The sequence below is a fragment of the Phyllosticta citriasiana genome, assembly GCF_038021145.1.
Source record: "Phyllosticta citriasiana strain CBS 120426 chromosome Unknown IWZ02scaffold_15, whole genome shotgun sequence".
NCBI lineage: Eukaryota > Fungi > Ascomycota > Dothideomycetes > Botryosphaeriales > Phyllostictaceae > Phyllosticta > Phyllosticta citriasiana.
In genome coordinates, this window is record NW_027117292.1 from 784,204 (window position 1) to 796,696 (window position 12,493).

Below are 12,493 nucleotides of genomic sequence, written 5' to 3' on the forward strand. Positions count from 1 at the left end.
ACCTGGAGAGTATATTAGTGCATCAGTCAAATTCTCATCATAATTCTGGGTCCCGGTGGAGCAGAGACCGTGGGCTCTAGCCTGAGCAGCGGCGGGCAGCAGAGCGTGTGGGCGATGCGGAGACGTGATTGGCCAGCGGCGCACACGCTTGGCGGACGGTATATAAGGTAATGTCTATCGCGTTGGGAGGCACTGGCACGCGCTCCTCTCGATGAATCCAGTCATCACCAAAACATGCGTCGCGGCAAACGGCCATGCTAGCTAATTCGTCGTCGCCCACCTCGCCCACCATCCAGCTCAATCCCCACGCCTCCTGTCGCTCCTCGACCTCGTCGGCGCCCTCTCCGCGCCCCTTCACTCCCGCCGCGAGGCGCACTGATGCCTCTCCCTCAATCATGGCGACGGCCTCGCCGTCCACCGCCGCTCGCTCCCCCGTACTGAAGCGCCAGACGACCGACGCTGCCACCCAGTATACCCCTCCCGAGCGCACAACTCCCGGCAAGCGCACCTCGAGTGCCTCTTTCGATCCCTCTCAAGTCCGCGCTAGGACGAAGCGCCGCGAGACGCTGCCTTCTGGCGATACGACGACGACGGCGACGGTCAAGGCCACTCTGCACGACTCCCACTCGCAGGACCATCGCGCTACAACGCAGAAGCATGAAGAACCCCAGCCGCGCCCACACCCCTCACCCACGCCAAACCAAGCCCCAGAAGAGAACGCCGTCAAGGTGATGCCTCTGCGATACGAGACGTGTAATGTCAAGGACTTGGGCGTTTTAATATCCGACATGCTGATGGAGCTGGTGCGCTTGAACGACGGATTGCCGTTGCAGGACGGCCAGTTGACGCGCTTTCACTCTCGGTGAGCCCTCTCGCCCTGCACCTGGCGCCAAATTTTCTGACTTCGGCCGCAGGGCTCCTCCGAGCATATCAGTCGGCGACTATCTGAATCGTCTGATAGTACATGCGACCCTCTCCCCGCCCATATTGCTGTCAATGGTCTACTACATTGACCGGCTGTGCCTTTTGTACCCCGCATTTACAATCAGCAGCCTCACGGTGCACCGGTTCCTGATCGCCGCCGCCACCGTTGCCTCCAAGGGACTCAGCGACAGCTTCTGGACCAACAACACCTACGCTAGGGTCGGCGGTGTTAGCACACGGGAACTGGCCCTTTTAGAGCTCGAATTTCTCACACGTTTAGAGTGGCGGATTGTTCCGAAGCCGGAGGTACTGGTCGATTACTATACGAGTCTGGTGGAGCGCGGCCAGGGCTACACTGTCGAGCGGAGTGCGGCTGAAGCAGCATCGGACCAGTGAGCACAAAGCAGGACCGGTCAGAGAAAGCCGAAGAGCAGCAGGGAGGATAGCATTTCCAATTGCCGGCGTTTTGGGGCAGCATTGCAAGGCATTTCACAGCGCGGATACCACGAAGAAAGTCCTCTTGATGTCTCCATCTTTTTTTCCTCCAAGATGCTTTCGAGTAAGTAGTGAAAGCAATTGGCGTAGGCACAGTGGATGTTGAATGAAAGAAAGGTCGAGCTGCGGTGAACGACAGCTCTCCAGGCGTTACGGGGAGAGCGCACGACAGCTCCCTATGCGCAATCATGGTAGCAATGAACGCGGTCGCAGTTTGAAGGATGTCCTTTTGTGTGTAGGTACCGCGAACGTGCAGTAGGCGGGTGCTGTGCTGGCCCAATAGGATGGGCTGGCGTGTCGACGGCGAGGTTGCGCTGCGTTGCGAGCCGGCCTGGCCGCCACGCGCAAACAACTACCCTCTTCCATGCCTCTTTGATTCTGCATGGCCAGCCATGGATCAATCCCCTTCACCACCACGTCGATCTCTTCTCGGCAGCCAACCTCCGCCGGCGCTCACCTCCTCACCTGTCGACGAGTCTCTTATGTCTTACTTGCCTTGACTGTTCGACCCAACACCCTCTGCTGTCGGTCTCTCTGAATGCTAGCCAGAACAACCACAAACCCGCGCTCTCAGATCCTGGCCCCCCGCGTGAGATTCGATGGACCAAGTCCGATACTGAGCTGATCACATCGATCCAACCTGCTGGTGTGTCTCAACTGTCACGCGAGCTTGCGACTGCTTCTCCCATCACAGAGGTAAATCCATTGACACGCCGCAGCACACTTGTACAGTATCATCATCATGATCGCGGCATGAAGAGCGACGTTGGCCGGCCGAAGCCGCACTATGACTCTCCTTCCTCATCTGCTCACTCTTCGGTATCAGTAGCACCTCATGCGCGCCTCTACCTCATTACTGACGGCCATCGTGTCCAGCGTCGACCAAAACCAACCCCACATCCTGCCCCGCGCTCCGCGCACCGCCCACGCGTCGACCGGCACCCTTCTGACTCTGCGCCGCCTCTAATGGTTGAGGACGAGTGGGATCTGCCAGTGCGACAACGACAGACTAGCCCGCACGATGCCCATCTCTACGGTTCCAGTCCCCGACCGTCCTCCAGACCTGCCGATCCACTCGCAGACTTTCGACGCCGGCGAGAATGGCCTCCGCGCGGCTACACTTTGGAAGACACTCTCGATCCAATCCAGGCTGAAGATCTTGTCTGCGCCGGCGCGTCCACCTTTGCTGGCGAGTGCCGTCAAGCCCCCGGCGCGCCTCCTGACCACTATCGCTTCTTCGCCATCAAGGAGGACGAGCACGCCGAGAGCAACGACCGCGCCGAAGCCCCCCACGTGGCTTTCGAAGACTGCTCCATGACCATCTTTGGCCCTGCTGAGTTTCCGTTCCCGTGGACTTCGTTGGAGCAGCCTTGCATGGCGTACGCGTTTGGAAAATACCCGGGCACAACAACTTTGAATTTCCGGATAGGCCAGGCCGGCACCCTGAAGACCATTCTGAAATACGACACAGATGCCAAGCCGAAGAAGCTCAAGATCTTGCATACTCTGGATCGGTTGCGTAGCTTGGAATCTGGATTTGACAATGATGTTGGTCCACCCGCGCAGGCTTCAGTAACACCATGGGGCGTGCTAACTCTTGTCTTAGAACCCAGACGTGCTCGCACGTGTTCTATATTCAATGCTGCTCGAGCGCCCAACGGACTATGAGGAACCGAGAGGCTTGGAGATGCAAATCAGTGATCTCATAACGGTACTTTCAAACAGCCATGAATGGGTGGATTTCAGCTTGCCCAAGAATCAAGTCGTCGCCAAATTCTTCGACAGCAAAGATCCTTCCAGAAAACACAAATTCTTCCACCAGTTGCTTCTATCCATGGAGCTGTACCTTAGAGTGCATCATGACACTCACGAGGAGATGGCCAAGGAGCACCTGTTCAAGGCCTTACCACCAAAAATATTGTGGGATCTGGCAGTCGCCCAGAAGTGGCTTCAGTGCATGAGCATCACCAAGGTCAAAACGTCATCAAAAGAGAGCCACTTTGGCTTTGAACTTCAGATGAAGAAGCGGCAAAGAGAAGCCCTGCGGCGGTTTGCGCAGCTGCTCAAGTGGCCCGGTTTGGATGAGGTGAATTACATTCTTGACGAAAAGGGTCGCGGAGAAGTTGCCGTGGAGGAGCGCTCGGCAGACGCCATGACGTGGTTCACTGGCGTTGTTCTACCAGGACCGACTCTCCCCTGGCTTCTCATGAATTCCCTGATTGATTGCGACAAGGATACGGGTCCTCCGCTCAAGTACCTGACCCATGTCGTTCCTGCCTCCGGCTTCCAATACAAGTCCGTGACATATTGGTCTTACAGGTCGATTGTTGGCAAAGTCCTGGGCGCTTCACGTGGAGTTAGTCAAGTTGCTGGCTGGATTGGCCCATGCAACTTCAGTCCTGATCTGAAGCGTACCGAATGTGTCAAGGTCAAACAAAGCACTCCGCCTGAGTTCAAGGTCGTCAAGCTTGACGTGCTGACGATGAAGGAGCGGACGGAGCCGCTTGGCCCCGCGGACGAACAATATCCTGTTGATGATTTTGAATTGGTCATGCCCGAGATGGAAGAGGTGACGAACGACATTCGGGTACAAAAGTTGAGCTTCGTACCAGTCAAGGACCAAGTAATGTCGCGGCAGGGAGAGGGGGCGCCTCTGTGGTGGGACGCTTCAATCATCTTTGCATGTGGAGGCGAGAGCCGATCCTTCAGACTGAGGTACGACGTCGACTTTGTCTCGGCATATCCGTGTCACCAAGGACCGCATGTCCTGTTCTACGACTACAGCTACAGGGCAATTCGCGTGGACGATGGCCTCATGGAAATTGTTGATTGGGGCCGACGCCCGGCTCGCGCGTCAACGAACCAAGGCTCAGGATCGTCGTCTCGCGACAGCTCAAAAACGACGCTTCTTACACAGACAGAGCCAGCAAACACGTATCTGGAATGTGTATTGGTCGTCGAGGCATTGGGAGTTAGCGACAACGAGGTGCTTGCTAGGGCATGGTGCGCGCACAATGGCCACAGTGCCATCATTGCCAACATCAAAAAGACTTGCATGGCCTGCGCAATCAGGGAGGCATATGCGGCTTGTATTGGAATAGTTATCCTGACGGAGGGAGGCAAGCCGGGAGAGAGGGATGAGGCATGAAGTTTGAACAAACGAAGGAGTGAAGTGCAAGTACTAGACATCCGCCATGGGGCGAATGGGCAAAGCCATAAGAAATGATGATGCCTGGACCTGCGAATGCATCCAAGCAGCATTCGTTTCATTCTTCTTCTCTGCCATAATCGCGCTTAGGGGCTGTCGTTCACTTCTGCCGGTGTACATGCATTCAGTGAGGCCTGATAAATGACTGCAGATATACCGAAAGTAGCCTTGTGCTTCATGGTTGAGTGTTTTGAATGTTTGGCGGGGTGTGTTTGGCTCTGGGAAGCTCCAGACCCAGAGGCGGGCGGGCCGCTCAAGGATTTCTGCTCTGCCGGCTTCTGGGCTGAGCTCGGCCACAACGTCACTCCCCTCTGCTCTCTACCTTCGTCGCTGCTGCCGGCCGACGAGCCTCACCAACAGACCACTGCTCAACCTCTTTCACCTGGACCAGAATCTTTCCACGATCCGACCCCGTCCTTGCCGCCGACCCTGATGGCACATCGTTGCGTCGACTCATAACACGACAACCCATCTCCACGTTCATCTCCCGCCCGCCCTCCGCGCTTCGCACCTGCGTCTCCGGTTGAGCTGATATACGACCATCGCCACGTCTTGCAACAATTCGCCGTTGCCGGTCGCTTATCCTCCGACGTCTCCAACATGACCCGCGCACAATCGCCTCCAGCTCTCCGCGAGCTGCGAGAACCTACGGGCCCCGCTGAGCAAGTTGCCGCCCTCAAGCAGCTCAAGAACTTTATTGTTGGGCATGATCACAGGAAGGAGCTGGTAGTCAGGAGAGGCCTGATACCCCAACTCGGCCGAGTCCTCCAGTCCAATGTGAAAAGCGCCGGGAAGAGACGCCAGAGACAATTGAACGGCGGACCTGTGGCGTCGGCCTCAACGGAGAGTATAGAAAGCTGGGCCCTTGACGACGAAGAGCGCTTGCAGGCCACGCTGATTGTTGGAAGTTTGGCTGTGGGTATGTTGGTCCAATTCGTGCTACTGCGAGCTTCAGAATCAATTTCCTCTGACTAAGATATGCTGCTCAGGTGGTCCTCCATTCATACCTCCCATCATTGCAGGCGGCCTTTTGCAACCGCTATTGAGCGCGCTCAGTCCCAGTGAAACTCCTCCGAAACTGCTGACGGCAACTTTGCGCACTCTGATCTCCATTGCCTCGTCGACAGGAACGAACCTTTTCCCAAGCCATTACAGAGATCGAGTGACGAGCGCAATCTACAAGAAGCCCGAGGGCGATTATTTGACTGAGATTTTGGCTCAGCGGTCTGCGCAACGCTGTGTGCAAGAGCAGATCGCTCTGGTCGCGGAGCTCATTGCAAAAACTTGCCGCGACCAGCAGCACCGGAATTTCCTCGTCAAATCTGGAGCGCTGGACTTGCTTGCCGCACACTTTGCTGCCCACGTTTCCACCTCGCCTCTTCTGTGCCCCGTTGCAGAAGCTTCTGCTATTGAAGGATTACCTCCTACCCCGTCCAAGGCGACATTTCTCCACCTAGTCTCTGCCATCTCCAGCATCATAGAGGGCTCTGATTACCGGACAGCGCGATTCCTGTATTGTTCGCCGGTCGTTGCCGTCTTTCCGATCACGAGACAACTAGCCTCTCTCGAGAAATACGGGTTCATGATTACGTCGAGATTCTACGACCGCAATCGCGAAGACGAACCCTCTTTTGAGTTTTTGCTCCCACAACTGCAGGCGGCGCATACCAAGGAGAGTAGCTTCTCAAAAGCTTTCCCTGCACTAGGCTCTCTTTCGGCGCCCGGTGATAGTTCCCGACTCTCGAGTTTCACCGATACACAATCACAGGGCTACGCTAAGCCCGTCACCGGACAAGAATACGAGAGTCCGCTCTACGCATGGCTGGTTCGGATGGCTCGTGAACATCACGACGAAGAACGGCTTACGTACGTGCGGCTACTGACGCTGCTCGTGGAGTTTGCGGAGACAAATCCCATTGATCACAGGACGGATCAAATGAAGGAAGGCCAGAGGAGACTTTTGGCAGTCCTGATTGTTCCCTTGTTAACCAGTATGATCAACGAAACCGATTCGAAAGCATGGTCAGAGACTGCCACTGAGGCTATGAAACTGCTCGCCGCAATACTGGAATACGACCCAATGATACAGAATGCGGCTGCAGATGCTGGCATCATCAAGAAAATTTGCCAGACTCTTAAGAAGACATTCGACGTAGTTGGGGGCTCGCAGCCCAAGCGTTGGTCACCGACACCGTCGCCTGATGAAGGCATGGAGACGTTGGAAGGCATCGAGAGACATGACGTATTAGGCAGCTTCGGTCCCCCAGCGCTGATAGTGAGCATGCTCAAATGTCGAGAAGCTGCTCTGCTAGCCCTGGCTGGCGTCGCGCACAAAGAAGATGTGCACCGCAAAAGCATCATTGAAAGCGGCGTCGTAGCTTGCATTGCGGACTCTCTCATTCCGTATTCCAACGATGAAGAAGGAGCCACCAGAGAAAATGTATCGAATGGACCGAAAAGCGGGAATCCGGACCCTGTTCTGATTGCTGCGTGCAATGCCGCCCGAGCCATGTCAAGATCTGTCAGCGTTCTTAGGACCAGCATGATGGATTATGACATGGCAAAGCCGATTTACGGGCTCCTCAAGCACCCTGTGGTGGATGTGCAGATTGCGACTACGGACGTACTGTGCAATCTGCTGCTGCAGTTTAGTCCTATGCGAGAGGTGATGATGTTTTGTCTTTGTAACAGGAAATGTCACTAATGCACTGCAGGATCTTATCGAAGCTGGCGTTTTGAAGACGCTCTGCGAACATGCCCATTCCGCGGACTCAAGAATACGTCTAATTTCCATGTGGGCATTGAAGCATCTTGTCCTTCAGGCTGACAATGAAATTAAATCGCAGTGCTTAGAAGAGCTCGGCACTGGGTGGTTGATTCAGACAGTCTATGGGGAGACGAAGCAGGTGCAGATGCCTCCGAAAGCCAGATTCCAGGCCTCGAGGCCAGAGACTCCGCTTGGAATGGGCACTCCCAATGCGGCTGGCGAGCAAGTAGATCTTCTCAATGCTCCTGAGGAACCGTCGATGGATGTCGACAACGATTCTCAGGTGTCCGGGGACGAGGATGATATGATGGTCGACAGCATTGGGTTGCTGAGGCCTAGAAGTACTCAGAGCAGCGTCGCGGCTAAGAACAAGGCGAAGCTCCGTGCGATCAAAGAGGCTGAGACGAATCCGCACATACGCGCGCAAAAAGAAGATTTGCGCATCCAAGAACAAGCCCTGGACTTCATCCGGAACCTCATAATGACCGATGCTGGTTCCAGCCCAGGCGACATGATTGACCACGTCCTCCAAACCTTTGGGCGAGATAGGTTCTTTGAAATCTTGACAGCCAAACTGCGACCACGTCCAAACAACGCATCTCCACAGTCCCAACAACCTCCCGCAGGATCAACATCATCTTCGCCCGATACACACAGCCGCACGACCTCTGCCAACGAGCGGTCGACGTCCGCTCCCGCCAACTTTTCGCATCTCGCGCCTCCCGAAATCCTCCTCGCCACCACCTTCATCATCGTCCACGTCGCCAACGGCAAGCCCTCCCATCGCCAATTGGTCATTTCGCAATCTTCGCTGATGCAGCATCTCCTTCCTCTCTTCGGACACCCCGACCGCCGCCTCCGCGTCGCCTGCGTCTGGCTCGTCAACAATCTGACCTGGATCGAGGACCAGTCCGATACGCCGGCAGCGAAACAGCGGGCACTGGAGCTGCGCGCCATTGGCGTCGAGGAGCGCGTCCGCCTTTGTCTCAGCGACGCGGAGCTCGATGTGAGGGAGCGGGCAAAGACGGCCGTCGAACAGATGAACAAACTCCTGGGCTTGTTGGACGGTTACGGCAACGGCGCTTCGTCCAACACGTCGCAGGGCGGTGCCAGCAGTTCTGGAGGCCACGCCGCTGGCTCTGGGTCTGCGAGTACTGGAGCGGCGTTTATGGGCTTAGGTGCGAGTGGACATAGGCCTTGGCCACATGATCGGTGAAGCAACGGGCGTCTCTGAATTGGAGCTTCTGGGCTCCGGAGATTCAACGCGATGTCGTTTTCTCTCCAAATCGGTCGGAGCAGATTGGTACTTATCACGTGCTCACGACTCTTCCTCTTTCTTCTCCTGTTGTTCCCTTACTACTACTGCACATATGCACCTTTTCACACACACATTCAGTCATTCTTACACACTTGAGAGGCGCGTCCGGCGTGGGTAGGTAGGTAGTGGATTGGTCCGGGAGTCATCAAAATTCGAATTCGGCACTTGCGCAAACTTTGGTCATGAGCGGCGGGGAAAGAGGGGAAAATTGGTTGGTTTGGTTTGATCGGCTACCTATGCGAGACAAGGCAGGCAAGGCAAGGCGAGACAAGGCCTGATCAGACCATATTAGACAATGGAAAGAGGCGATTGTGCATGCCTTGGGAGTTGAAAGCAGCCTGTCTCTCTGTCCGCCTATCTGTCTGACACGTTGACAGAAGGACGGGACGAATATAGAGAGGGACAGACCGGACGGAGGCGCCGTTGCACGCTTGTGGTTGGTGCCGTGGTTTGCGAGAAAGAGGAAGTTGGATGATGAGCGAGGTTGGTTGCGGTGGGCGAATGGTTCGTTGACACCATTGCATCCATTCTGCGGGAAGAACGAACGAAACCGAAGGCTCGTAATGATATGATTAGGGTTGTTTGGTTGGTTGGCTGGCTAGTTGGTTGTCGAAGAGGAGAGAATGAGAATGGGAATGGACTGCGTTGTTGTTTGTTTCTTGTGCCAGTGCTCTCCGTCTGGATCGTGGGTGATGTGATAGATAGATTGAGGAGACGGGCAGGTGGCAGGAATGGTAGCGGTGTAGGAGACCGATGTTGTTGGATAGTGCTGCGAGATTTTCGAGGGGCACGGAGATGTCACTGCTGATGACGGCCAGGTAAGGTAGGTAGCGTAGCAAAGCATGCTGGAAAGAAACACTTTCTTCATCTGTTTTCTGAATTCAGTCCTGATTTCTGGAGTAGCTAGATAGTTTGGAATAATGATGACAAGTCCAAGAAGACTCGGCCTGATGATCAATTACCTAAAGAGCACGCTTGAATAACGCGGCTCAAGCATCAATTTTCTCTCCAGTCCACAGCCCAGAGTGTGCAACAGCTAAAGAATACCCAAACCTCACCTTTCTCTGATAGACAGAGGTGCGTACGTCATATGTCTTCTAGAAAATTGCGCACGGCGAGTGAGTGCCCTGGAGACTGCCGAGATTATGTCCAGTCCATGCCGCGTGCAAGATCTGGCCCCCGTTCAAGGCGATTCTGCCGTAATAACACACCCCGCTTTGAGTTTGACTTGCGTCGTCAAGCAGAGCGGTTCGCTGCCTTTTGGATGCGACTTTTTGGGGTCAGGGCTGGAGAATAGGAGTTGGATTGGCCTTCAGGCGGAGACTGTGATTTGAGGTTGGCGCTGAATCTTCCCATGGGTTGCGGGCGTGCTTGGTCTCCGTGTGCGTAGATAACGCTTCCAATTCAAGTCTTACTGGACCTCGGATGGGGCACGAGTGCGTTTGCGAGGAGCGTTCCTCCGGACGTCAATCCAGGGCCTAGAGATTCGACGGCAAATCATGGATGAAGCGACCAAGGGACCGCAACTGGGCCCAGCTGCAAGGCTCTTTCGTTGTCTTTGTCAACAGCTTTGAGATGGGCATTCAATGCCACGGAGCACCAGGCAAATTGCAGCAGCAAATGTTCGTGCAGACCAGCACTGAGTCTAGAAGATCTCTTCGGTCACTGGTCTACCATACCAATTTGACAATTCGCTCCCGCCCGCCTCGTCGGAGTTGCTGAAGAAGGATGAAATGTTCATGCCTTCGGCGTCGTCATCAACCGGCCAATCGACCTTCCAGCTGGTCTTCTTGTCCTCGAGCAAGTCCTTCGCGGTTCCCCAGCTAAAGCGGCATTCAGGGCCCCATCCAAAGAGAGGATCCTTGTTTCGTTTGAGCCAGCTTGAGCATCGCGCGTCAGAAGGATAACCAGAGCCCCAACCGTCAGCGGCCTCCGTGTCGTCTTTGGCAGACTTGTACGCTTCGTAGCTGGCGTCTAGAGCGGCATCTCTTGTCACCTTGGCACACACTGACGCAGCAGAGACGCAAGGGTAGAGCGAGTCGGCCTTTTTGGCTACAGTGATCTTTACGGTGGGAAAAATGCGCTCAAGTTTCTTCTGGTACGCGGCAGGGCTGCCAATCGTATCAATGTAGACTTCCTTTACATTGACGCTCTTGGCCAAGACCTGCTTGATCAAGTCGATGGTCGCGTCCATGGCTTGCGCGTTGAGATTGTACGTGCCGTTGGGCTTCAGCATGCCGGCCGAAATGTCGCGCGCGGACATGACCGTGGTGGCCCAGCCGCAGTTCTGGTGGAGGTCGGTGCCGGGCGTGCATAGCTTCTCCATCAGGTCGGAGCGCACGGCCGGAGTGAGGACTTTGGAGTCGTCGAAGTGATGTGTCTCGGCGAGGAGGGAGCGGTGGATGGAGAGCGGTAAGTAGAGCAAGGCGTACACCATTGGGCCTGTCCATGTTAGTGAGACTGGAGCTCCGGATGATGCGAGGAGACTCACCGAGTACGGGGCCCCTCCCCGCCTCGTCGACGCCGAGAACGCATTCAGTGGTGAGATCGCTGGCGATGGTCTGTGGAAGAGGAGAAAAGTGCGAGTAAGAAGCGCCTTTGAGGATTTCTGGGGCCTGAACCGAGGGTGCGCGAAAGACATCGTCGACGGGCGTCTCAAGAGAAATGTCCTGGGTTTCGGGGATCTGGTCGTCCATGGTGAATTGTCGTCGGCTTCGGAGTTGGTTGTGGTGAGGAAAGACGCGTCATGACGGAAGACGGGACGACGCGACGACGTGGCCGGGCAAGCCACACAAGCCACACAAGCCACACAAACCTCAGCGGCACTACACCGCCGCTGTCTGTGCCAGGATCCATCGTCATGACATCTGCCTCTCGACGGTAGTTTCTCTGCGCCCCTGCCCAACCACCAAGGCAATGTAACCCGACAACCACGGCGGCCTCTGTGCTAAGAACGCCCGAACACTTGCGTCTGCATCCAAAGAGCGTAGTCAATGATTTGGTCAAGGAACCCGCTGCACGTCAGCTGCATCAAGAGTTCTTGATGCCTGACTTTTTTTCGGCACGCTGCCATGTATGATCGTGACCTGTTGACGCACTATTGCCATTTATATGTTACCCCCATCTGCCTTGATTCTACTCGAGCCTCACTCATCTCAAAATGGCTGCTTCATTTCATGCTCGAAGCATTTTCCTACTCTCACTCACACTCGTCTTCCTCTCACTCTTCTCTTTTGCTGCCGCCTTGGCAAACCCTGCCCCGGCGCCAGGATGGAACTCTGGAGGTGGTTGGGAAGGAGAAAGTAATGGGCACCACGGTGGAGGTGGTGGAGGGGGCGGAGGGGGCGGAGGGGGTGGTTATCCAGACGGAGACGGAGGCGGCGGCGGGGGAGGAGACCACAACTGTGACGACTGCGACGACAATGCGGCCATCAAAGTCCCTGCCAACGTCTTGCTCATATTCGGGACGAATTTCCTCATTCTGCTCCTGCAGCGGATGTTCTGAGCCCCACGAGGTACTCGTTTTCCTCACCACCGGTATTGACCTGGCATGCTGACCATAATGTGGCAGGATACCTGGAAAATCGAATATGTTTAAATCCACGCAGCAAGACCTTGAATGGATCAATTCTGTCACGACCAGCATATTGTCGGGGAGGATTGTCAGAATATTTTTGAGGGGTCCAAGCATTGTTCGTACTTTGTCATTTTCCGGCCGGGTGCAAGCTGCAGAGATGGAAACTGTGTCTTCATGCTTGTTCTCAGACATGGTCATGTTCCC

The 12,493-nt window shown here is 55.4% G+C and overlaps 4 protein-coding genes across 4 annotated transcripts; 3 read left to right on the top strand and 1 right to left on the bottom strand.

Moving 5' to 3' along the window:
• The first annotated feature begins 30 nt into the window (after positions 1–30).
• On the top strand, positions 31–1,753 carry IWZ02DRAFT_462182 (cyclin-domain-containing protein). The gene is made up of 2 exons (XM_066768262.1): positions 31–862; positions 915–1,753. The coding sequence occupies exons 1-2, from the start codon at positions 255–257 to the stop codon at positions 1,318–1,320; spliced, it is 1,014 nt and encodes a 337-aa protein (XP_066619129.1). The 5' UTR covers positions 31–254; the 3' UTR covers positions 1,321–1,753.
• A 15-nt stretch (positions 1,754–1,768) lies between these two features.
• On the top strand, positions 1,769–4,839 carry IWZ02DRAFT_462183 (uncharacterized protein). The gene is made up of 4 exons (XM_066768263.1): positions 1,769–2,065; positions 2,139–2,238; positions 2,296–2,967; positions 3,026–4,839. The coding sequence occupies exons 2-4, from the start codon at positions 2,173–2,175 to the stop codon at positions 4,565–4,567; spliced, it is 2,280 nt and encodes a 759-aa protein (XP_066619130.1). The 5' UTR covers positions 1,769–2,065; positions 2,139–2,172; the 3' UTR covers positions 4,568–4,839.
• A 305-nt stretch (positions 4,840–5,144) lies between these two features.
• Positions 5,145–8,960, top strand: IWZ02DRAFT_91540 (armadillo repeat domain-containing protein). Its single transcript, XM_066771411.1, has 3 exons — positions 5,145–5,546; positions 5,617–7,292; positions 7,342–8,960. The coding sequence occupies exons 1-3, from the start codon at positions 5,228–5,230 to the stop codon at positions 8,608–8,610; spliced, it is 3,264 nt and encodes a 1,087-aa protein (XP_066619131.1). The 5' UTR covers positions 5,145–5,227; the 3' UTR covers positions 8,611–8,960.
• Positions 8,961–10,183: 1,223 nt separating this feature from the next.
• Positions 10,184–11,451, bottom strand: IWZ02DRAFT_91545 (ribonuclease H-like domain-containing protein). Its single transcript, XM_066771412.1, has 2 exons — positions 11,204–11,451; positions 10,184–11,154 (listed from the first exon to the last, which is right to left on the bottom strand). Exons 1-2 carry the CDS (start codon positions 11,406–11,408, stop codon positions 10,358–10,360), a joined length of 1,002 nt encoding a protein of 333 aa, XP_066619132.1. The 5' UTR covers positions 11,409–11,451; the 3' UTR covers positions 10,184–10,357.
• Positions 11,452–12,493: the final 1,042 nt, after the last annotated feature.

What these genes read in the sequence shown, in the direction of transcription:
- IWZ02DRAFT_462182 (XM_066768262.1), top strand. Translation starts at nt 255, where the DNA reads ATGCTAGCTAATTCGTCGTCGCCCACCTCGCCCACCATCCAGCTCAAT. An exon ending in TTGACGCGCTTTCACTCTCG is followed by an intron (nt 863 to 914) that starts GTGAGCCCTCTC and finishes CTTCGGCCGCAG; the next exon opens with GGCTCCTCCGAGCATATCAG.
- IWZ02DRAFT_462183 (XM_066768263.1), top strand. Translation starts at nt 2,173, where the DNA reads ATGAAGAGCGACGTTGGCCGGCCGAAGCCGCACTATGACTCTCCTTCC. An exon ending in CCTCATCTGCTCACTCTTCG is followed by an intron (nt 2,239 to 2,295) that starts GTATCAGTAGCA and finishes CATCGTGTCCAG; the next exon opens with CGTCGACCAAAACCAACCCC. An exon ending in AATCTGGATTTGACAATGAT is followed by an intron (nt 2,968 to 3,025) that starts GTTGGTCCACCC and finishes CTCTTGTCTTAG; the next exon opens with AACCCAGACGTGCTCGCACG.
- IWZ02DRAFT_91540 (XM_066771411.1), top strand. Translation starts at nt 5,228, where the DNA reads ATGACCCGCGCACAATCGCCTCCAGCTCTCCGCGAGCTGCGAGAACCT. An exon ending in TGTTGGAAGTTTGGCTGTGG is followed by an intron (nt 5,547 to 5,616) that starts GTATGTTGGTCC and finishes TATGCTGCTCAG; the next exon opens with GTGGTCCTCCATTCATACCT. An exon ending in AGTTTAGTCCTATGCGAGAG is followed by an intron (nt 7,293 to 7,341) that starts GTGATGATGTTT and finishes AATGCACTGCAG; the next exon opens with GATCTTATCGAAGCTGGCGT.
- IWZ02DRAFT_91545 (XM_066771412.1), bottom strand. Translation starts at nt 11,408, where the DNA reads ATGGACGACCAGATCCCCGAAACCCAGGACATTTCTCTTGAGACGCCC. An exon ending in GGGGAGGGGCCCCGTACTCG is followed by an intron (nt 11,155 to 11,203) that starts GTGAGTCTCCTC and finishes TAACATGGACAG; the next exon opens with GCCCAATGGTGTACGCCTTG.